This window comes from Atractosteus spatula, chromosome 3 (assembly GCF_055471065.1).
Source record: "Atractosteus spatula isolate fAtrSpa1 chromosome 3, fAtrSpa1.hap1, whole genome shotgun sequence".
Classification (NCBI taxonomy): domain Eukaryota; kingdom Metazoa; phylum Chordata; class Actinopteri; order Semionotiformes; family Lepisosteidae; genus Atractosteus; species Atractosteus spatula.
Window position 1 is genome coordinate 61,733,254 of NC_142708.1, and position 25,221 is coordinate 61,758,474.

Sequence of the window (25,221 nt, forward strand, 5' to 3'; positions counted from 1 at the left end):
ACTTTATAAAGTTCTTTGAAATTCAGGTGTATTTCCAGTTATATTGTAGTTTATTTACTAGATTAAAAATGTAGAAGGCCCGAAAAGTCAAAGCCCATTATTGTGCTTCTCCAAATTAATGCTGCGTAAGTGCCTTTTAGAAAAATCATCTACAGTACTTATTGGCAGAACTGAGTTTTTTTTTCTTTTTAAACCATAAAAACAATTTTCTGGTAATCCACTGACTATAATTGCATGATGCAACTCTTATTGATGGGTTATTCGGAGATTAAATGAAGACGCCTAATATTGATCAGGGGTTTTGGATGCTTTACGGGAAATATTTTTCCCATGTGCTTGCTTTTAGAGGTTCATTTTTCAAAGAGAAGCAGCAATGTACTGTGATTTAATTTTGTCAACAAAAGGTAAAACATTCCATTGGCAATGTGACACAACCTGGCAAACAAAAGTTTTGTAAAAGCTTTGGACATATGTTCTGTTATTGCTTGGCAGAATGTGTCATACAATTGTGTTTAAAACATTTTTTGAGTCTTATGCACATACAGATGTCTGTGACTTACAGCCGTCTCAATGGAGTTTTAAATGAAAGCTTTGGACAAATGAGGGTTCACATCTGCTGCTTTAACTCAACATTCACCATGTTACAGTATCTCTTCCCCAAAACCTATAAATACCATATAAATCCCCTTGTCTTCCTTGCATTTAACTTTCTGTATCTCTCCTCCACCTATGCAGCCACTCCTTAACTCCTCTATCTACATGCAGCTGTAGGTGGTTTAACCATCAACCAGGTGTGTTAACCCCGTGTTTTTTGTCTTTTCTATAAATTTCTTTATAAACATTCAGAGACACATTTTCTTATGTTGTCTTATTCTTTTGCCTTATGCCCACTAATTCTAAATTAGCAAGTCTTTTTTGTGTCTTGCTTTGTGAAAGGAAATTAACTTAATATTAAGACTATGATGAGTGACTTAATATTTAGTTTCAACAACCAGACAACATCTGAACTCATTGTAAAAGAAACTATTTTTCTTTACTTGACTGGTATGTACCAAAATAGATGAAAACCACATGTGGTAAACAGCAGAGCACCCTATAATTTGGTGTTTAAAAGCAAACATTACATTTTAAGGAAAATAAACTCCCATTGTTTTTCCTATGAGAGCTGATCTTTCCACAGTGACAGCCAGAGGACAAAGGAGTAAAATCATGTAGATGTTAATCAGAAATGCTCTTTTTTTTAACAAATAATGAATCTGGGTAGACAGACAAGAACTTCTGTCATGGCTTCAGCAGAGGAAACCCGAGGTGCCCAGAGTTTCCAAAACTGTAAAATAGGATAAGACGCAGTGTCCTTTATTATTTTCGTTTCCTGTTCACTATACACTCTTACACTATACACATACTATTAAACTACAGGGTGTTCTATCTGGCATCGGCATCACCAAAAATTCCCTGGTGGTTTTGTCATTGTCCTAAATGTTCTCATGATTTGGTTTTGAAGCCTGAGGCTAAAGCAGTTGTCTTCACACACAGGTATAAGAGAGACTAATAACAAAGAGCTTGAGTAGAACAGATTGTTTTCAGCTTTTGCAAATAATGTACACACTTCTTTTCCATATTAGAAACCATTTGTTACCCGGAGACTTTGTTAGAGTAACTTTTAATTGCATAAACATGTTTTACCTTCATATCTGTTCACTGATGGGTTATATAAATCTGTCTACTAATTAGAAACATAGTCACACATAAGCGCAGGCCTCTGTATTGCCTGTAGAGCTAGTAGCTCTAAGCTTGCACTGTGATAACGTCTTCAGCAACCTTCATGACAAAGTACCCACAATGTGACTGTGCAGTTTGTACTGTCTACCCACAACTATATGTGTAACAAGCGGCCTGCTGTTTCTCATTGTGAAATTAGTTTTACTCAAAGTCCATTTGTCTTCTGGACTCTATTAAGCTGCAGGACAGAACATTGTTTTTTTAAGTTGTGAAGAATGAACAGAGAAGGCCTCCATTGCTGCAGTAGGCTTTTATCTGGTGATTGGTATATTGTTTCATGTTTTGTTTTTGCTTTTGCTTTTTGATCATCTGTAACAGATTGTAAAGGTCCAAGAATGAATGCAGATAGCCACCCAATATACAGGTGCCCAAGGCTACCCTGATTTACACTATAGAACAAATTTAAAAACACTTAAACTGCATAAAGCAAGTCACTATCTTGTATTAATAGAATACTAGTAACTATGTTTAAGTCCACTGAAATGCTTTAAATTGAAAATTCCTTTAAATATATACTTTACTGTTACAGCCTGTTCTGTGTTTTTGAAAAAATGAAAAAGACCTAAATGGCATGTTCAGTGTACTGTCTATAATCTTGTTTCTCTGTGCTGTGTGTAGCGTACACAGCAAGCCACATCTTCGACATACATTGGAAAACAGTGTGGCTGTGGTCAAGAGTTTTGGTCTCCAAAGACAGGGTGTGAGCTTTAGGACTTGAACTTGGAAATAATCATCAGAAGCACTAATGATACCCTTTGAGGAATGCTCTCCAAGTGTCCAACATCATAGATGCAGGATCCTTTTGCTCTGCAGTGATGGTGACCAGGGAAGTGGTTGAAATCATTATAATCCCGCTGCAAAGTCTGTAAAGTAACATTTGTAATAATAAGAAAATCTGTCCTGAACAGCTAAAATGCTAAAGAAGCCTTTTTCATAGTTCTTAGTTTCATAAGCTTTTTCATTCCTTTTGTGCTTATTATGCAAAGAAACCATGCTAATAAATTTAACTTCCCATCATAGGCAAATTATTTAGTATTCAATGAATGTTTTGCTTTCTGTAATTAATACTGTAAAACATAAACCAGAGGGCACAAATGGAAATTACGTGGAAGTGAATTTAAAACTTAGAATGGGAGGCACTTCTGCACCCAAAGGGCCATAGAAGTATGGAAAATGCTACCCAGCCATTTTGTTGAAGCTGTTACCCTGGCTTCTTTCAAGAAACAGCAGGGTGGACTAAATGTCCTCTCGTTTGTAACCATTTTTATGGTCTTTAAATTCACCTTCCGGGAAGACTTGATTACTGATAGTCTATGTGCAGTTACTGTATATTAATTCATGTTACTTGACCATGTGTGTATCGTGTTTCTGATCGTTGGGCTCATCTGGACCTCTGCTGTGAGTTCTGGGAGTCCATTTCTTCATAGGAAGTACCTCCATTATTGTGGTGAGATGATGCAATTGCTGGATTGCGGCGTTTCTAGCTTTCATCCGAACCCAGAGTTTTTTTTAATTAGTCGGAAAAAAATAGAACCTGAGGGAGGGTGGATAAATTGTCAAACTTGTACATGCAGTATGGTTTGGAGCTCGTAATTATATCAGTTAATTGAGTGTTTGGAAGATGGAAGAAAAACTGTTGCTCTGTAAGGCTTCCGGGGGTATTGACCTCCATCGTAATTTGTGCTTAACTGACCTTCAGGCAATGTGGAACCCTCAGCTTGGACTTGGGAGCTGCGTGGTCATTGGTTTGCTTCCAGCTTATGCTGTCTGCATTCCAGCCACGAGTAAACTATTTTAGAAGGTTGTAATAATATGAAATAGTTTCAGGCCAAATCCACACACAACAAAAACACGGATGAATGAAGTAACGGGAAGATGTGAGACGGCCAGTGGTTCCTGTAACCGTTCCCTTTCGTGCTTAGAATGGGAACAGTACAGTTTGTGTATTGAGAGCTGAAGGTAGCGAGGCCTTTTTTTGGCAGCTTATAAATGTTTTTCCAGAGTGTCTCTTGCCATTAGCCCATTTCCCTCAGGATCCTCGTAACAATTAAAGCTTTAATGTGGTCTCCAAGCTACTTTTTTCCATGTTTATATTTCCTTTACGGAGGGGAACTTGAACAGAGGGATGTCTTAAGTTTCGTGTCAGGCCAAGATGGCAGTTTTCCCTTGGATACATTATCAGATGCCCTGTTGCTGGGAACCCATAGGATGTGAGAAGCCTGACTTGGGGCGTCACCTGATTTGGAGCGGGGGGTGGATAGATTGACTTGTGCCCAAAAGATGTCCCTCAAATGATCACCTTGCTGAAAAAAACACCAATAGGCTCATAGTCCATGTTTCAAAGTGACATGTACATTTCTGGAGATTTAATTCCTCGATGTTAATGCTTTAGCCTTTAGAGTGACACAAACATGAGAATATTCAACCTGTACAGCAGATCAAGTGCATAGAAGCAACAAAATCCTAATCATAACTTTGAAAAGTAGGAACATAGCCTATAATGTAGACCTAAGTATGTTTGTAGAAAACTTTGGGATAGTGTTAACACCTAGCTCATTTATTGCATAGTATTAACAGTTTAACATTAACAAAGTAACTTAAAAAACCTTCTTGAAGGGCAAGTGTGGCTCTTGCTAAATTAGTTGGGTGACTGACAGTGAAGCCTACCGGAGGAGGATTAGGTCATTCGTGTAGATAAGAGTTTAAGTAGTAGACCTCTTGGACCACAAAAATGCTATAATGGTCTTCTTTGCAAAGGCATTCTTAGCAAATAGAACTCTGGTCAAATTGTCTTCGACCTGTCTGAAAAAAGAACTCTCTTTTATATCTGTTTAAACAGAACTTAAAGCATACAAATGGAGAAGATAATGTTCTAAACACTTCTATGATAAGCACATCACATCCTTGTTAAATTGCTGGTGTGCTTCATCTAGATCAATATTTGCAAACACGTATGGCACTTTTTTTCTTGTTTATGGTCTGTCTGTACCAATCAGATGCTCACTAACAGAGGTGAAAACTTAAGAGAGGTTATGTGTGGAGTAACAAAAATAGCAAGGGAAAGAAGCTGGGATTGGATAATAGATGAGTATAAAGATTTAGTATGATACAACATGGTAACATTTCATATAGTTCTAATATTAATTTACTGCTTGTATAATCTCACAGGTAATATAAGTACACTCTTTCTTTCGGAATTCTTCATATCAGGCTCATGATGAAGAATTGTATCATCGAGAGCTGTAATTCACCAACCTTTCATTTTATAGAAGCATCATATCTGAAGTGCTTGTGAATAATTGGTTGTCTGGCCTTGCCCAATGCAAGCAGGTGTCTGCAGGGTGGCATGCACCTCAGGAGGAAGGGTTTCACTTCACTGGCAATTTAGATTTCAGTTAGAGCCAAAACGAGATGACGTACTGGTCCATGAACACCTGGAACAAGAAGCCCTGCTGTGAAAGACTCTACAGTCGCCTTCATGGGTGATCTGCTTCCAGGGTATATGTAAAGGAGTCATAATGGAGGACTGGAGGATGGAGGAATCATCTCCTTCACTTGACGAGACGGTGTGTGAGCAGTGGTCCCTGCAGGCACAATCCATTTGATATTTGACCTCAGACGTTTAGTTAGAGATGAACGTATGGCACCTTACATCCAGAGTTCTACCACTCTGGTGAATGAACTGTCTTTTGGAAACTCATTCCGCTTTCTTCTTTGTTTATGAACATGTTGCCCAAGTTAAAACTCTGAAAATTAGGGCAGTCTGTACATGAAAAGCTTTGAGACTTGGGTTATTAAAAGAAACACATGGATTAAACATACCACCGCCTACTTAAACATGTGGTTACTTGCCTTGCCCTCATTGTATATTTTATCGTTTGAATTTCGCAACCCAGGCTTTAGTTTTGAGACAGCTTACATGTGTTACATGCTCTGTGCAAGTCTTTCCCGTCACTGGCCCTGTTTTGATGGCTTATCGTAACCTGTTCTACAGTCTGCTGTAATTTGTTCCCTCTTTAAATAGGTGTGTATATCAAGTTGAATTACACCCGAAAGCTTAATATGCCTAGATTGCTGTGAACAAGGTCACAGAAAAGTTGTTTCCTGCAACTTACCGAATCCACATGCTGCCTTTCAGTTTCAGTCTTACACAGCTGTATTGTAGCAGAAAGGGAACATTACCACAGAGGCTTCAATAGAGAAAACGAATTCCCATGCTCTGAACATTTTGCACGTTCTTATTATAAAATCCAGAATTCACCTCCTATAAGGTAGCCATTCTAAAAGTATCCATGTCAATTGGTGCTTTCTAAATACCGTATATGTATTTGTGATGGCTGGCTCACTTAATTGATAGTTGGTGGAGCTTTGCAATGGTAATCCAGAGGTACAGATCTTGACCCCTCCACCTCCTGTCCTGTCTTACCAGCCAGCCTGGCCAGTGGGGTGAGTCACAGCCCAGTCCCAGCCCAGTCCCTCCCTTCATCTTCTAATGAGACTAAATGTATCTGGACAGACATTTGTGAGACCCTGTAAGCGTAGAAGCACTGGTTTAAATAGGCAGATATTAACGATGGGTTGCATTATACTTACGAATTAAACATTTGTGACAGTCCCTTCCTCTTTATATTTTATATGTGCTCTGAGTCTTGTAGCCCCGTTCCCAAAGCCTGTTGATTCTCCCACCTCACTCCTAAGCTGGGGAATGAGACGGCCCAGGGAAATGGGAACTGCCCAATCTCGAGAATTGTTTAGTCATCACTGTGGTGGTGTTACTCACTGGGATCGGGGAACACATACCTGCAGGGTGTCCACGTTACTGCTCTGCATCTGCACTCTGGATTTGTTTGCTATTGTTTTTGTAATTATGTATGCTGTCATAATTATATTTGCTCTAATTTGTAAGTTCAACTGTTGTTTCCAATTATCCCTGCAATTAATGTGGAATTTTGTAGACGTGGTAAGTCGATTTATGAGAGAACAGTTTCTTATGGCTATGGAATTTGTGCATCTGGAGACAAAGGATACTAAGGCAGCAGTGTGGAGCAGTGGTCAGTGTTGTGGATTTGTAACTAGAAGGATGCAGGTTCAGATCCCAGGATAGACGCTGCTGTTGAACCCTTGAGCATCTGAAGTATAATACAGCTTCTCCAGCAGTATAAATGGGTGCAAATGCAAGTGGCTTTGGATACAAGTGTCAGGCACATAAATTAGAAGCACAAGTCAGCAGTGTGTCTGTACAACTGCTGGATATTGTTACTCATCCTACAGTGTTCTTCCTTGTGATACAGAAATGAGGTAAAAAGGGAGAAAAATTCATACGATTCAGTCTTCACACAACTATTTTCATTTCACAAGCATTTTGTAACAAAGTTAGAATTTGGAGAGAGAAGGTGCCTCTTCATCATGAACACAGATGTACTGTGGCTTTGCATACTATTAAGAATTGAATTTCCAGCTGTAACTGCGTGTTGTTAATGGGCTGGGAAGAACTTTTCCTGAAATGCTTTGTGTTGCCCTTAAAGGGGGATTTTGTGGACGCTTACAGTGTGAAAAGTTCTGACCCTGCTTTCTTAAGAGGTTGATGGCTCTTTCAGTAAAGTTGAGGACCCAGGGTGGGATTCAGAATGAAACAGAAAGGAAAAAATAACATCCCATGGGAGTGAGGCCAGGACTCTCCCAGTTTTGTTCTGAGCAGCCGCTGTGAGCTGCAGCAGTCTGTTGCCTGCTGCTGGGGAAAGGAGCAGCGTAGCTGTGGTTCTGGAAGATCAGAGACCGCCAGTGCAGGACAGCTCCGAGATTCCTGGGGGTGTGTTACTGTACAGTGTCCTTTTTCGGTAAGTTAAAATACGTTTACTACAACAGGAATCCCGACAGTTCAGATTAAGGTCTGTGCCTGACTCTCAATATGTACAGAATGTACGTGTAGTATGTGCAGTACAGTGCAGTGGCCAGTCAATGTGCATTTCCTGTATTTGAGCTACAATCTGTTATGTGTCCTCCAATTTGAATGAATGGAGAGGAACATTTTGCTGCTGATGTGTACCAAAGTCCTTGGAAACGGACTGCGTGAATTAATGCGTGACTGCGTAATTAGGAATGCAATACAGCATTACATGCAGAAAGGAGCAAGCATATTGTGACCAAGGCTGTGATGATTGGGTGCCTTAATGGACCATTAGTGCTGCACTAATGATATCCTGTGATAGAGGTTAGCTTCAGAAAAACCAGGATGCAAGTCCAAAAGACATCCTACTTCTGCTACCAAACTTATTTATGCATTTTTATTTTTCATTTTGTCTTCAAGATTTCAGGCTCATTTTTGACATATATATTACTGCTGCATACAAAATACTACAATTGAAATGCCATCTTTAGAATCCAAAGGGGTTCTGCTAAAACGATTGTTTTATTTCCTTGTTTAATATTGGAACACTTAGAACATGAAGCGCACAGAACTTCAAAATTAATAACACCAATGTGATGCATGAAAGCATACAGATTAAATATTCTTAGCAGAATATGAGCAGTCATTAATCAACCCCCCTCCATTCCCGCCACTGTTTTTTTCAATAACTAAAATTAAAAAGTGGAAGTCTAAAAGTAGTTGTTTAAAATATGAAGCACAGACTTTGCCAGTGAGAGCTGTGTAGGAGATTTAAATAAATCAACAAGCTTGAAGATATTTTATTCAGCCAATATGTCCTGAATTTTTCGAACGTCTTATGTAATGCAGATTCAAAGTCTCTCTTTTACATTGTTTCCCTCAGTGCAATACAGATTCTGATTGGTCTTCTCTTCCCTGAATCTGTCATTTTTAAACAATGTAAAGACACACTTGATGGCACCATAAAAGTTATTCTAAATATCCTGCATGTAACTTGCAGACAGTAAAGGATTAAACCTTGTAATCTTTTAATCTTGAGAACGTAAGAAGTATTGCAAAATGAGAGGAGGCCTGTTAGTAGAGCATATTATTTATCTGATAATCTCAACCAGCTGGTTCTTGAAATATCCAAGGAGTAAAACAGCTGTGCAGTTTGTTTTAGACAAGCACAGCTCTGTACCAAGATGTCCCCTTTTTGAATCCCTAAATGCATTTTTTCTCCCAGTTCCCTGAATTGAGTGGATGACCTTACAAACATGATTGCTTGTGCTTTATTTGTACTGTAACGAGTTATCTGTGTAAATATAGAATACAGGTCATGGATTCTCTTGGTAAATCACTTACGATGTCATCCTTTTGAAGTGTTTGTGTTCTTCACGTGCATATTTGCTTAATGTAGCTTTTGATCTTCTATGATCTTCTTAGAGATACAAAAGTGCAAAGATATCTCATCGCATGCACTAGTGGTGTCTGGTGTTTCTGTTGAAAGGCGTGTAACAAGTGAAACATGATCAATGTTCCCTAACTACGCTAACTGTCTGTTTGATTTAATGACATGTAGATCACTCAGTAGTGTTCACCTAACTGCATCCTCAGTTTTATCTGCCTTTCTGTGCATGGGTGGAATATTTGATCTTTAGTTGATGGGTATAAACCTCATCTTTTTTTTTAGCTACACCGTTTGTTGGAAGAATAACATCCCACATTTCTTTGAGTACAGTTGATAAAAAACACTACCAGGTCCAATATTTAATACTTGTGTTTTAAGCGCTCACATGTCCCTGTGACACTTCACATTCTGTTCCTGTGTGCAGAGATTGTTCCGCATGATGCAAGATCCTTCTTTTTTATTTGAGACGTGTTATTTACCTCTGTCTTAGTGAACATATGTGCAAAATACTCATTCCATATACAGTAGTTTACTTAATTTTCTTCCCCTACTGAAGAACACGTCATGTACCAGCTGACTCCCAACTTTTAAATTGTACTTTCTCTATAAGTACAAAAAGGCTTTCATGAGCTCTGTAGGCAGTGTTGTGATAAGGACGTGCTTATGTAAGTGTACTGACTTGGCTAACCTGGATGTCTCCACTGTTTGTTCCATTTTGATAGCCTTCCAAAGCAATGAGCCTCTCTGAGTATATTGATGAAGACTGTAGGGTAAACCCCAGATTTGATCCACTTGACCGATTGATGCTGTTTACTGCTTACGTTAAAGGCCTTCAAGTCCCAAGGCCATCTGAGTCACAATCCATACTCAGTTGCTGGATTGCTTTCTGAGGATTACTTATTAGCTCCTGAATTGCTTACAGCGGCTAGCAGCCAGTCCGTGTCACAGACCGAGTATAATTCTCTTTTGAGCTGAAAAGCTGTCACTTTTGAAAGCAATGTGTCTTGTCAGGTGCTCTCGGGTTTGAAAGGAGCAGAAACATTAATGTTCTCCCTCTGTTTGGAATTCCTGTAATGTTGTTTTGTGCTGCTGGTTTTTACAACTCTGCAGAGCTGGGTCCTTGAAGAAGTGATGTCATACAAGGGCTGAGCGCATTTGAAAAACTGAAGTGCTGCTGCATTTCTGTCCAATTCTGTCTGAGTCTTGAGGGATTCCGAGTACCTTCCAGCCCCACCCTTCTAGAGAAGCTTCGAAAATATAAATCACTTTGGCACATTTGTCTTAGGTGTAGCCAAGTCTGACACAAACAAGTCATTTGTATCTGTGAGTCATGGTTAAATTAATGTTTCTGCAAAAATGCAATACACAAATCTGTTAAATATTTGCTCATTTTTACTGGTTTTGCCCCTTGATGAATTGTGATGAATTTAAAACACTGCAAAAATTTATTTTGCCTAAATTAAATGTTTTGCAGCAACATCTTAAAAAAAGTTACTTTCTAGACACTTTTGTGTTCAGAATCAACAGAGCTATATGCCTGCCATACTTGTCAAAACCCGCAAGTTTTGTTTATTTTGTAACACACAAAAATTTTAGTTTACCATTAAAACTCCATTTTTAGAAAATGAGGAATGCATGAAATGTTTTACAGTAAATTTTGTAGGTCTCTGGTGTCCAATTTACTGGCATACAATGGTACAGGAGAAATCCCCATGATCCGTGCTGCATAGTAAATATGACACAAAGACAATGGGGTTAATTGAGCAAATTGTCAAAGAAGCAAAGGAAATATCTGCACGGGATAAGTAAGGAACAGAAGTTCATGCTGATGACCTGTGTATCCTGCCTGTGTCCAGTAAATCTGGACAGCTTCCACTTTGGAACTTTAGAACCGGCAGTTCAGAGCCCCCATTTCCAGTTTGACAGGGCCTTTTTCTTCAGATGAAGCTAAGGTCATGGTCTCCGAGAAGGAGCTCACAGTGTGATTTGCTACTCTGGAGACGCTTCAATGAAAATGCATAGGAAAACAGCTCCTTGTTAAAATCCGTGATTGGTAAAAGCTTGAGAGTGAACACATATAATAACAAATGAGAAATCTAATCATTGTTTATCCGCTACATAACTGTATACAGTATGTGTTTTGAAGACTTCAGGATTTGAATATACTTTGCAAGGCTTAGCTCTTTGCCAACCACATTTTTTAATGATGCATACATAATGCGTAAGTGGGGCAGCTTTTTAAAAACACTTGAGAGGTTTTTATGTCTATTTTACTAAGTATTTCTCTGGGGAAAAAGGTCAATGGGGTAAAATTATTTTGCTGTGCCTGTGCTGGCATCGGTAGCAAAGCATTTTGCAACACTTTGTAGTGTCGTGTTTTTTAGTTAAGGAGCAGGATACGTTTCAAATGAAATGTTTCACCGAGTTTGTCTGCACAGAGTAAGAGAAGAGTTAAAGGAAATGGCAGCAGTGGAAAAAGCCAAATGAGATGGAACAACAACGGCGCAGGCCTTAATGACAAACAAATGTATATTTCACTGCTTTGAGATCTACAATGGAAATGCATTATCGTTTGGAATCTTTTGATTCTGATCCATTCACGAGTAAGTATTTGGAAGCAAGTTTCCTTTCTTGTAATTGGATGTGGCTTTTTCAAGTTCTAGCTTGCTTTTCATAGTAGGATGACTGGAAAATGCACTGTGCGTGCTTGTATGGGGCACCACAAAACATTTTTCTCTGGGGAAAAAAAATCATTCACTTTAAAAAAAATGAAAACTTTGAAGACAAATGTTGAACAGCAGAGGTTGTACTGTGTCTGTCCTGTTTCAGAAAATTGGGAATGCATAGACAGCCTTGACATAAGATTTGAAATTATTGCTTGAAAAGGCACTATATACACAGTGTTATACTACTGTATATACACAGTGTTATACTATATACACAGTGTTATAAAATAAGGTTAATGATAACCTTAACCTTATTTTCAGTCCAGTGTATGTACATTTTCCTGCAAGCAGGGTAAGATTATTTTGATTCTTGAAAATTAGATTGTTTTGTATTTTCATTCTATTTAGAACAAATAGCATACCTCTGCTGTGCACAACTACATTAAAAGCCCTAGGTTTGTGTCTTTGAGTCATTCTTTTTTTACTTTTGTGCATTATTTCCATCCCAAAGTGCATTTGCAATAATATAATCTGTAGCCCTCTGTCCTGCTGCATTTTTATTTTTTTTTCCAAGTGAGAGCTACACATATTAGTTTGACAGAGATAGCGAATTTAAATTACTTGTCATTTAAATGATTGGAAGCTCAACACCTTTGCTAGCTAGCTTTTGAAGTAACCGAGTAAAACCCACTCTTGAAGTTTCTCCCTTCACTGAAGTAAAGGGGAAGATCCGAATGGTGTTTATTTTAGTGCAAGAGTTTAAACATTCAGTTCTCATCTCGTGTTGTTTGCCCCTGTTTTTTTTTGATTTTGTTCCGGGTGTGCCGTCTAAACATCGGTTACGTGGAGGGTAAAGAAGAGGACTCTCATACTTGTAAATGAGACCAAGATCACCATTGATTCCATACAAAATGAAAGTCAATTTCAAACCCAGAAACACAAAGAGTGCCTCGGAACTTATTTTACTGTTTTGGTCTTGCACAGTCTGAGAATTACGGAATCGCTGATGCTGATATCCGTACAAAGCAGATTGTCAATCGCCACGTCTACTTGGCATCTCACACACTGGAGAGCCAATACAAACAACTGAACTTTATAAATATAAAAGAAAAATATATTTTTCACCTCTCTGTCTACATCCACCCATGACTGGCACTTCAAGTTCTAAACCTAACATTTTATTTTCTTGTTCTTTACATTTAGTCATTTATTGTCAGGGATGTTACTGCATTTAAATCTGCATTTCTCAGTCCTGATCTTTGTAAGCCTCTTGTTTGTTCCTAGGTTAATTTAGTCATTTAAGTGAGCTGTTTGCCTGATTAGCCCTTTACTCTGTGCTCTTTGCTAATTTAAGACTTTTAAATGCTTGGACATGTAGTGACTTTCAGAATTCCCCTCGTTTTAGTATGCTGTGTTGTTTCAGTGGCATGGTGTCAGGAAACCGCAGCTAGCCTTGGGATTAAAACACATTTTAAACTTTTTTCCAAACTTTGTGTCTGATGGCGTCTTGGCTTGCCAGAGACTTAATCCACACAGTACATGGAAAGCCGGAAGTACTCAACGAATCCTGCAGTGCCGCCTGTTAACTGTCAGTGTAACAATTCCAGGAAAACTCAGTGCATTTGTGTGTGGGGGTGGGAACTGGCTGCCTTGCTACGTAGTTTTCAAAGTGTGTTATTTAAATGTTTTGATTGTTGATTTTGGCACAGTCTTTATGAATTCAAGAAGTGTCCGAAAGCCTGAGCAGAGACGTAGTCTTGCACAAACTTGCCGCTACCTTGGGGAGGCATGACTCACTTGTGTCACATCTGCTGCGATCACCCAACTCAGATTATATGATGATATAATAGGTGGGGAAAAAGGAAAAAATGTTCTTACTGCTTATACTTTTTATAGTTTTATATTTTGTGGAACTTGAACACGCAAGCCATCATTCTTGGAATTCAGCGGGAATGGTCTTAATGTATAACTTATTAATGACATTAATTTGAAAAATGTCCTACTTGGGTATTGATACTGTATTTCAACCAGAGCGACTGTGTTCTTAACACAAAGTATAATCACTGGGAATGAGAGGGTTTTCTTTTGGTGTCTGAAAACTGGTTTTGTTGTGTGTTAATTTGCGTTCATATCTAATCTGTTCAGTAGCAACTCAGCTTGCCCTGGCTTTTGTATCTAAATATCATAGCCCTTTAGCAGCACTTGTTATTTTCATTCTATGTAACATTCTTGTTTGCAAACCTGCATTTACCTGCCTTATTCAGTCAACATAAAGGAAAATAAAAATGTCTCCATACAAAACCTGTGTTAAAAAAAGTAATAATAGAAAACAGATTGGGGTCTTTGGTAATTGCTGAATGAGGGGTCAGGTGGTCTTCCACTCCTTGCAAAAAAGTATCGCAAACAGGAGAAAATCATTTTGATTCCGATATTAGGTGCTGGCAAGCCACAGGTGTTATCTCATAATGCAAAGATCATCAGATGTACAAGAAATAGAAAATGAATATTCATTCATGCACAAATCTGTCCCACAAAGTGTATCCAGACATCCAGCCATTGCTTGTTGCACAGCTGACTTAAATATTGATGAACCGTGTAATATATCTGAAACAGCGTCTTTCAATAATTAAACTATAGCCTTAATAATTGTCAGTTATACTTTTTCAAGTGAAGTAAAAGCTCCTTGAATCTAGCAAGTGGTACAGGATTAGATTGAAATATGGGTCTGTTAAGAATACTCTTACCAGCATCTGCTGGACTGTGGTACTTTCATTTAACTTAAATCAATATTATTATATTATTATATATTATTAATAAAATATATATTATTGATATATTATTATTATAGTTTTTCCCCTTTTCCCCCATCTGCTGTGTGGTGAGGCTGTGGTGCCTCACCCAGGTGGGGGCTGCACTGCAGAGGTGGATAAAGCCGGTCTCCTCCCACATGTAAAGCCCTCTGGGATACAAAGTGGCTCATACAGAATATGTCAGGTGTGGCATTACACAGGGATCGTGTTCAGTGTGGAGGCTGAGCCCTGGATGAAGGGTGACGCATTGCCTTAGTAGCCCCAGCTGATCTGGCTACCTGAGGACAAGCCACAGCTGGCAGGCTGACCTTTTTCACACATAAGATAGGGTAAGTCCAGTCTGGTCATTGCTGTGTTAAGCATTTATTTTTCTCAGGCGGGACCCCGTTAAGTAGGGTAAGCCCAGCCCAGATATTGCGGTTCACAGCGGCACATTTTTATTTTTGCTTTTTGTTTATTTTTCACCTCTTTTTGTATTATTTTTAGTCCCTGTTAACCTCACATCGGTGCTTCCGTCCCTCAGTTACGGGCGTGGACTTTTTACCAGTGCTCGCCACAGCTTCTCCTGCTCCCACAATGTTACAATGTCAGGAATTATTCCTTGGTATTTAACCCTCTTGATGTTCTTTTAATTCAAGCCTGTAAGTCCTTTTCCTAGGATTAACGTCCTGTGCTGTAACCCTGGAAAACAGTGGTAGAGCACAGTTGCAGCTCATTTTCAGTATAGTTTTTCTTTTGCTTGGTGTTGAAGGGTACAGACTTGTTCTGAAACATAGCTGAAGTGTCCCTGGTTCTTGTTGGCCTGAAGTCAATCCTGTCTACAGACGCAAAGTACCGTTTCCCCTGCCCTTCTCGTGGCTTGCCTGGGGTTCCAGCTGTGTCTGAGAATTGACAAGGCGGGTGGTTAATCTTACTACGTCTCACTGCCACAGGCAACAGAGATGTAGTTGATATAAGCTTTTGTAGACACAACCATTGCGAATGTCTAGGAAACTGGAAAAATAATCATACTGATCAACTGGTTTGGAGGATGTTCCCGTCATGCGTCACATAAATTAAGATCGACTGGGCATTATCATTGAATTAGATGTAGGCATTGTAAATGTGTTCTGGATTACAGTTAAAAATACATTTTAATCCCAGTGTTTGTCTTTGTCAATTCTAGTTCTGCCAGGTTATGATTTGGTTACCATCACCTTGGCCACCTGTACTGTAGCTTCCTGAAACTCCTGCCCAGAATGCAGACTCCTCCGTGCTTCCTGAATGGACTGTGGTGGTTTCTCCTCGCTGCTGTGCTTGTGAGAGAGAGTGTCTGCGAAGAAGGTACAGTAGGTCCGCATCAGAAACCATTTTAGGGTATTGAAACATTTGTGCTTTAAAAATCAAAGGAAATTCTGCAGCTAATTTTATTGCAGGGTAAGAAAGTCTTTATGTTCACGGCCCTATAGAAAGAAGTTACAGAAACAGCTCTATGATGTGTAGTGTTTTGCACTGAATGGCTCTCATGCAGCTGTTACGGCTATAATGCATAGTATTAATAACATTTACATTTCCAAAACACAGAATAGTATGGTGTCAAAGTGACTCGTTTATCTACGGTAGATACACGTGCTATTTTTTTGTCTTTGCAGACCTCAGTTTGCCTGTGCCCCAGGGTGTGACGGTGAAGCCAGACTATCAATCTGACATTCTGTCTGTGGAGTGGGAGGATGACTCCTCTTTTCGTAGCTCTTCAGAGCAATATGAGATTGAAGTTCTCTTGACTGAGAAAATGGAAGTTGTTCACCGAGTAAGCACATTAAAAAAAAAATCAAATAAAGAGAGAGACTGACAAAGCATCAACAATGTTAATATAAAAAGTTTTTATTAACAAATATATATGTAATCTCTGCACCTACTGTAAATCTGACAATCTGTATTGATCCCATCATTCATATGTCCTTCTAGCCATGTTGCATGAGTTCAAACATTTCAGAGTTTTACTAAGCAGAAATGATTGTCTGCCTAAGGTTAAAATATTAAATGGAATTAGTCGTTTAAACTTACCTATTTGAATCTGATGTTGCTAGCAAAGTTTGCTTAGTGAATGTCCGTTTCACAAATGTCCATTTCCAACATAAGTGTGCTATGTTATCATGTTATCATGCTGCCAGAACAATAGTGTCTATTGTGACCATAAGGGAAGCGGCACTTCCATTAAGGAATTTATTTTTTTAATGATTTCCTCAGTTTCAGTATGACTGGCTCCAGTCTTACATGTTTTGTATCTCAACAGGACGTTTATAAAGTGCTGCTGAACAACACTAATAAAAACCAGTGGATGTGGATCTCTCCTATGCCTTTAAACTGCACGTCCCACTCTATACGGATACGATCCATCCACAACCACAAAAAAAGTAAATGGAGCTCATTAGTGACCATCCAAGGTGGGTTTCACAGCTATACAGGACAAATAAATATAATTTCTTTTTATTTTCACATTCCAGGATCTTTATTTTTTGTGCTGTTGCTTATATAACAGATCTAACAAAGCACACAAAATAGCTGGACAAAACACTCACCTGTTGTTTTGTTTTAAACTCTCTGACACCTGCTAATTGAAGCAAAACTACGTTTTTTGAAGTTTTTAGATTTGACACCCCTGTTGAAAAAGTTGAGATGGATATATGTAGGAAGTCAGTGACCATACTTTTGAGAGCCATGAAGAGATCCTGGGGAATTTCATCCCAAGAGTTTTTGTTTGGTCCTGAGGTCACAGGTCAGGGAATACTTTCTGCCCAGCCATGTTGTTGAAGCCCCTGGCTTCCTTCAAGAGTTCAGGTCAGTTTATTGTCATATGCGAAGTGCAGTGAAATGCTTATTTGCATTTATGCTCTGATAAAAAGACAATCGCCAAAAACATAAACACCGAACAGCAGCAACAACAACGTTAAACAACATATAACTTAAAAAAAAAACATCAGTGTGATCCCGTGATAGGGGTAGAGTTCAGTAATCCAACAGCTTGTGGGAAGAAATTCTCTGTGAATCTGGAAGTTTGTGACTTTATGCTCCTATAAGAGACACAGCTGTATGATATTTTTATATAATTACTAACTACCAAAGATTAGCTCATTTGGCCAATTGGCCTCCCCGAGTTTGTAGTCTTTTCTATGTTCTTGTTTATATTTTTTATTATATAAGATTATGATATATTTTTTTCTTAACATCATAACATGTGTTGTCATCCTTCTCATTGTCCAGGGGGTGATACAAAAGATGTCGGTGAACCTGCAGTGTTTCCCATTGACAGAGTGGTGGCTGTTGGCACAAACTTGACATTTTGCTGTGTGGCTGGGAAGAACCACAATGTTATGGATTTAATGTTTCAGGAGAAGTTAGGTACCACATACCTAAGCAACAGGACTCTGGCAGTACAGAAGAAGCTACCTCTTCCATCCATTAGCAGCGGAGATAATGTGGTTTGCATTAACCTATCTTCTGGGTCCATTGGGGGGACCGTTGTATTTGTTGGCTGTAAGTAACTTGTTCTCTGTAGTCATCAGTATTTTTTTTTCAGTTTTAAAACTTATGTCACATCTTTTTGCGAGGACCTTCCTGAAGCTGTGTATTTTGCTAAAAGCCTACATTTCCTTCTTGGTGTTAAACTCAATGACAGGGATCTACAGAAACTGTAATTTCTGGTTTGCCATGTAGGATTTAGAAAATCATCTCTAGTGTTAATATCTGATCAGTCTGATCTGTTACAGTCTAATCTGTTTATCTGTGTTCCTTTATCAGACGTTTTACTGGATTTGGATTATCTGGTATATGCATCAGAAAAGGAAGTAAAAGCGAGCAGGATTTCTTTTGCAGTTTTTTTCAAGTGTGGAATTGGGGACTGTTATTCTCCCTCTTTACCACTTTGTTGTTTTCCCAGATGCCCCTCAGGACAGTGACCTTGTGTGTGAGACTCGAGACTTGGCATCCGTCGAATGTTACTGGAACACGGGCAACTCCACATACCTGTATGGGCCACGCAGGACTATCTACAGCCTGACTGAAAGGTGCTTTCTAAGAGTACACTCTGGTTCACAGTACTGACAGGACAGGCAGGTCAAAAGCAACAACATCAGATTTAAGTAGTAATGTAAATGCTCCTGTCCTGACAGAACGTAGCTCTGAGTATCCATGTTTTCCCAAATGAGTGAATAGATAATGTACAGTATATCGCATCATAACATACTGTTTTTTACTGTATTATGCTCATAACCGCCGTTTCAGCACCAAAAAGGATGAGAAAATATTGTACCTTATTGCATAACTTCTAGTGTTTGTGAAGTATTTAACCAAAACTTAATAATAATATAATTACCTATTACCTTTGTCTTTGATTGCAAATGAGTGCGGTTGTACCATATGGGAACATATTCAGGTCAGATGTACCTGTTTAAAAGTGTCTATATGGTACAGCACTTTCTAGCTGTTCAGTAGATTAAAGGGTATAGCACAGGTCTTAAGCAACAACATATGTCACAGACGATGACAGTGACATCAAATGCCACAGCACAGGTGATAACGTGTTGCCAGGTGAAGATGAGCAAAAGATGGGACCTGTGGATGCAGATCGAATAGCTGTAATTAATAATAAATCACTGTGCTTGGACAGTTTCCATGTCACTGTATTCTGCAGAAGCCCTTTATTTAAATAGAAGAGCTACTTGACACGGTCCTCATTTGCTGTGATAACATTTAAAGTATCTCGGCGTGATCCAGTATTGATGCCAGATGAGTGGACTTGTCAGGAACGTGTACTTAACAGCAAGCGATCTAGATCTATTGACCAAGTGCCCTTATTTTTTAAGAGGTTTAATGGTGCCAAATTAAACCCTTTGAAGCTTCCAAACCAGGTCACTGTGTAAAGTCCCTTGAGAATGTCATAGTTCGGTAACGGGATTTACATCTTGGTGCCAAAATGCAGTAAGTGCAGGCAGACCAATGCAGTAGTCCAACTTGCCCACAGCGGGCGTGCTTTGTGATGCAGCAGTTTTCCTTTGGACTCATAGCAAAGTTATTCATGAATCATGTAAACCAATCTCAGGTTACATGGAAGAAAAACACAGCCTCTACGTATTTTGAATTATGATTGTCAATAGTAATAAAAAAAACAGGCTTTGAGGAGAAGAAAATGTAATCCAGCTGCAGAGTGGCAGATGCAGGAAGGAAAGGGTGTAATACCCTGTGATATTTATAGCTCCTTCACTGCCAGCCTTGTGGGAAAATTTCATGGCTCTTTGCCTGCTTTTATGCACGTTCTCACAATCCAGTGGCTGCATTCTCCCTTTCACAGACATGGGGCTTGTGTGTCCCAAAACGAGATGCCTGTATGGTTGTATTTTGTTTGTGATATGATATGATTGTATTGTATGCTACGACAGCAAGGGACTTTACACAGTGACCTGGTTTGAAAGCTTCAAAGGGTTTAATTTGGCACCATTAAACCTCTTAAAAAATAAGGGCACTTGGTCAGTAGATCTAGATCGCTTGCTGTTAAGTACACGATCCTGACAAGTCCACTCATCTGGCATCAATACTGGATCACGCCGAGATACTTTAAATGTTATCACAGCAAATGAGGACCGTGTCAAGTAGCTCTTCTATTTAAATGAAGGGCTTCTGCAGAATACAGTGACATGGAAACTGTCCAAGCACAGTGATTAATTATTAATTACATCTATTCGATCTGTATCCACAGATCCCATGTTTTGCTCATCTTCACCTTTCCCATTTCAGACCTGCGTAATGGCACCTAGTCAGTGCTGGATGCACTGAATCAACCCCTTAATTAATTAAAAGACCCTACTGCTTAAGAGCATTGGAATCATTATAGATTAGCTGGAAAACATTACTTGAAATGGTGGTGCCAAGGTTCCTACCACCGTTATTTGAAGGTCCACAACTTCCCTGGGATATTGTCTTTAAACTGTTTTTTGTGTGTCTTTTTCTCTTTTCTTCTACCTCTCAGGCTTTCTGGGGAAGGCAACTGCTCTGAGGCCAATGTTATTCGTGGACAAAAGTACTGTTGCAAACATGTTGTGAGCCCTGGCCAGCAGCAGTACATCTTCAGTCTGAGGGCCGTGAACCCCCTGGGAGCAGTGGAGCTCCAGGACTCCCTGGACCTGCACCACAGAGGTAAGCCTGTACAGCTGCAGGTCTCTGCTATCTGGGAATGAGCAGGCCTGACACTGAGGTCTCTTGTGTGCGGCACAGTGCCAAGCGCAGCAAGGCAGCAGACTCAAATGCAGCTGCATTGGGCAAGCGCGGCTTCGTGTGACGTGCAGAGCCTGACTCAGAAGCTCAAGCAGGAGGCTGATTGCAAGTTGCAAAACCTAGATATAATTGCTGGATTTGAAGGGCCTCTGCTATGAATAGATGAAAGTTCTACATTAAGCACTGTTCCTTGATATAGTGGATTGCTTTCCTGCTACATGGCTACATGCTGTTGTGTTAACAACCTAATTCTTTCTAGATGAAAAATAGTGGCATAATCGTAGTATCCTAAAAACCCATACTTGTATCAAAGCATTGGGCACAGAGACATCAAAAATCGTTTTCGAGGTGGATTCATGTGGAGGGATGGGAATGGACAGTGTTATCTTAGCCAGTTAAACTGCAAGTAAGTTGAAGAAAGCTGGAATATTCAGAGTTATTCTAAATTACAGGGAACATGCATTCTGGCTCCCCTGCCCAAAGCTGAATCCAAGACCCCAGAGCTTCCTGCTTATGCTGCTGTGTAGAAATGTAAATTGTTGATTACTCTGAATGGGTTTACGTGAATGCTGAGTGCTGGCATTAAACATTCTGCAATTTTCACTTGTCACTTGTCTAAACTCCAGAAACATGAACATGTTATATTATATTTAGCTTGGCAAGTCATATTATGCAGTTCCTCAAGGTTTTGAAAGTGAAAAATGTCCCTTATGCCTGCAAGGATGAGACATCTCTCATTAGAATTGCCTTGATCTTTGTTCCTTCTAAAGGCCATTATGATTTTATATTCCAGGTTAGGTTCAGATTCATTTAATCTTGCTCTCAGACTGAAGGCAGTAATAACATGAACTGAAATGTTTGTAGGCAGTTGAAAGAAATCATTTTATAGAGACATTTACAGGGTTTGTTTAAATATTCCTTTGTGATACTAGTATGTATATTGAGGTAAATGGAGCGTTTCAGAGGTTTACAAGTGTATCATGGTCTTCTGTTCAGTGTATCCACACAATCCTCGCTATTTGGGAGTCAAGTCTGTCTACTCCAGAACTGCCAGGCTGGTCTGGGACTGGACAAAGAACTACGACAGGCTGAGCTTTGTGTGCCAGGTGGAGCTGTACAGCCAGGATCATGCAGAGGTGGTAAGTAACTGTCCTGTTGATAACATACAACTTCATTTAGGTGTCTTTGTGTGGGAACCTTGTACTATTCACATTGTCTAGTAAACTTTATATTATCTTCACTCCTGTTTACTCCTGAGGAAGACTCAACTGCTCTATCTCCTTTGCTTTCCAGGATTAAATTCACCTCTACTCTTTGTTAACATTGTTACTAATCATGAAATTCAGTTTGCTAGATCCATGGCCTCTGTACACAAACTTATGCAGCACCGCATCTTTAAAGTTGTTAGCTAGTGTTACAGAACATTTCTGGTTAACAAGCATGTTCACTAGAAAATATTCCCTAGCACTCTTGTCACAGAAAGACCAAAACAGAGGAAGGCGATGGAAACAGTCATGCAAAGCCAGACAGCTGTTCAGGAAAACTGAATTTGTGGAGCTAACGAAATTCAAGCAAATGGCTGAGATGAAAATTTTGCATGTCAGTGTCTTTTTTTTGTAACATTATTTACCACAAATCTTTAATGGATGCCGCTTGTTGGATAGCTGCCGAAATCAAATGTTCACAGACTAAGGTAAAATAAATCATATATGCAATGAAACCATGAACACACGAACATTAAAAGGGTGAATTAATTTATTATTGTCTGTTGAATCCAAATGATGTTTGGATCTGTACTACAGCATTTTGGTTAGAGAAGAGGTTAGGAGGACCTAATGGAACATGGGGAAAGACGTGATGTTTTGAGGGTGTACCTCATCTTTTGGGTTAAGAGAACCCCTATGATGAGTAAAAAGCACTAGCCAAGGAAAAGGGCAAGTGAAGACTGTAATAGTATTTCTTTTCTTCTGGATTTTGTTTTAATGAAAAGGATTAATTTTTCAGTATGACCATGATTCTAGAACTAATACAGATGTATTGATGTAGATATTTATCTATCTTATCTATTGTGTTTTTTTAACATTTATTATTAGCGGAACTACACAATGGATAAAAAATTAATCTGGGATCTAGAAATGAACCACTTGCTTCCGGGTGAGAAATACTCTGTCCGCGTTCGCTGTGGAGTTGCTGAAAATTTCTGGAAATGGGGTGATTGGAGCCATATTAAACAATTTCAGACTCTAGAGGAAAGTAAGTATGACTAGTAGCAAAAAGTCTTTTAAGGTGTACAGTACAAGATGTTCATTGAGAAATTTAAGCTCTCACTTGCTTTAATAGTGGTGATACGAGCTCTTTCACCTTCCCTTGCTCTGCAGTACTTCTCTTAACTGCTAAAGCTTTATGAGCCATATTGAATCCTGTCCTAGTGGTGGAATCGTTCTTCTTTACAGTGTGGAAAGACTGGAATATGTGTTTGCACACAATCCACAAAGATGAGGGTAAATTTGAACCGTTGATCATTTTGGGCTTGTTAAAAAAGAGCCTGCTATTCAAAACGTTGATGTGATCACATTGTTGTAGCATGTGTTTTCGTTAGCAAGTGGAAGCAGTCACGAGGATGTCTAGTGTTTTTTAGACATTAGCAAAAATTTGAACTGCTTTGTTCAGCACTATAAACATTCTGCATTTTCTGAAAAAAAAAATTTTTTTGTTTGTTTAGCTTTTCCCTATTTTGTTTCACTCCCTAGGCCCAGTAAAGGCTCTTGACATTTGGAGAAATATTATCAAGGAGGAAGATGGCCAAAAAGTTGTCATTGCATGGAAGGTAAACAATTGATTTGCTTGCTTGGGAGATGCCATTACATATTTTTATACTTGTGTATGATGAGTTCGACAGGTTGGCCACTGCTGTTGCAATGATCTTCATCTCTAGGCCTTCATCAAAAGCTTGTGGTTTATAGCAGGCTCCCTGTAGCTTTACCTTGCCACAAGAATCAATTGAAAACGACGGCTGGCTTCTCAGAATTGACTAATGACACTGTTTTTTGTCAAAGTTAAGCTTAAAAACACTCCTAGCCATCTGTTCCTGTTTTTCCTGTGCGCACACCATGGTTACTATGGTGCATGTGCAAGCTTCACGTCCGCAATAGATCAAAGATTTGAAGAGCACAGCAAATTCCAATCAATGCTTTATGTACTTTGTCTTTGGTGTTTATAGCCCCTGTCCAAAAGGGAAAGCAATGGAAAAATTCGTCAATACGAAGTGACCTGGAAGAGTCTCACTGATGGCAGTGAACAGAGCTTCACTCTGCCCTCCAGCGACAGCAGTGCAGAGCTGAACCTCGGCAACAGTGACTACGTCATATCTGTCCGCGCCAGCAACTCTGCAGGATCTTCTCCTCCTTCCAGCCTCATAGTCCCTGAGCTGCTGTTAGGTAGGAAAGGCGAGACGCCCCTCAGACACTCTCATTCTGAAGCTAAGGCAGTGCCCCAGTGCTGTCTGTTAGTTTTCCAAAGTTAGTCTGTTAGTCTCCCTGCTTCCTTCAAATTTGGCTTGAAGAGACGTGCAATTAAAAATAAATCTATTGTTTCAATTACTGTCTTATTACTGATATTCCTTATAATTTGTGTCAGGCAGTACTCATGGAGGACAGTGATTCACTGCTTAACTTCTTCCTTTTTTTATACCTTTGAACAATTTTGATGAATTATTTCTTTGACTTTCTGTAGAAGCAGATGATTGAAACAGCAGGCATCATCTAGGTTTAACTGATATCTGGATTTAATGCACTTTCTTTCCTGTTTTTTTCAGTTAACAATTCTGTTCCATCTGTGGTTTGTGCTGCGAATGGGGGTTTTCACCTGAGCTGGTCTCCCAATGCCAGCGTTGACTGTGGATACATTGTGGATTGGTGCCCTACTCACAGGGTACAGAACTGCAGTTTGGACTGGTTGAAGGTTCCTCTAGGAAGCACCAATGCAGTAATAAAGTCAGGTAAATCCCAGTTGCTGTATTTGAAACAACAGCAGCAGCTGAATGAATTAATTTATTATTAGATGAATTCTGTATATTCACATTAGAAAGATACTTAAAACTTTCACTCACCCTGACACAACACATATTCCTGTGTGTCTACAGAGGACTTTGAACCTGGCGTGCAGTACAGCTTCTCCATCTATGGCTGTACAAAGAACGGGCCCTACCTACTAGAGAGGAAGATTGGATATGGACAGGAACTAGGTGAGAACTGAGAGACCCACTGTAAGAGAGCTGAACAAGCTCTCTGCTGCCTCATCAAAGGGGTTTTTCAAATGAAGATCTTCTGGTCTTAAAAGCTCCTTTTCCTTTTTTGCACACTGATTCGTATGAAGAACTACATCCTCAGCTGTTCTTTCCATTGTTTAACAGGGAGATGTTGCTCAAATGAAATGACA

General features: G+C 39.3%; 1 protein-coding gene across 2 annotated transcripts in view; it reads left to right on the forward strand.

Annotated features, from left to right (window-relative positions):
- lifra (LIF receptor subunit alpha a) overlaps nucleotides 1-25,221 on the forward strand; it is a 41,491-nt gene that overhangs the window by 7,110 nt on the left and 9,160 nt on the right. Inside the window, exons 1-13 of one of the 2 annotated variants that reach the window (XM_088911545.1) lie at nucleotides 7,554-7,619; nucleotides 15,701-15,858; nucleotides 16,167-16,324; nucleotides 16,811-16,961; nucleotides 17,779-18,051; nucleotides 18,455-18,581; nucleotides 20,540-20,706; nucleotides 21,781-21,923; nucleotides 22,878-23,037; nucleotides 23,535-23,611; nucleotides 24,005-24,221; nucleotides 24,599-24,781; nucleotides 24,926-25,027. In XM_088911545.1, the coding sequence (XP_088767671.1) occupies nucleotides 15,774-15,858; nucleotides 16,167-16,324; nucleotides 16,811-16,961; nucleotides 17,779-18,051; nucleotides 18,455-18,581; nucleotides 20,540-20,706; nucleotides 21,781-21,923; nucleotides 22,878-23,037; nucleotides 23,535-23,611; nucleotides 24,005-24,221; nucleotides 24,599-24,781; nucleotides 24,926-25,027 (1,843 nt within the window). In that variant the 5' untranslated portion in view covers nucleotides 7,554-7,619; nucleotides 15,701-15,773. Of the gene's footprint in view, nucleotides 1-7,553; nucleotides 7,620-15,700; nucleotides 15,859-16,166; nucleotides 16,325-16,810; nucleotides 16,962-17,778; nucleotides 18,052-18,454; nucleotides 18,582-20,539; nucleotides 20,707-21,780; nucleotides 21,924-22,877; nucleotides 23,038-23,534; nucleotides 23,612-24,004; nucleotides 24,222-24,598; nucleotides 24,782-24,925; nucleotides 25,028-25,221 lie in introns of those variants that run through there. The other variant, XM_088911544.1, reaches the window with a different exon arrangement.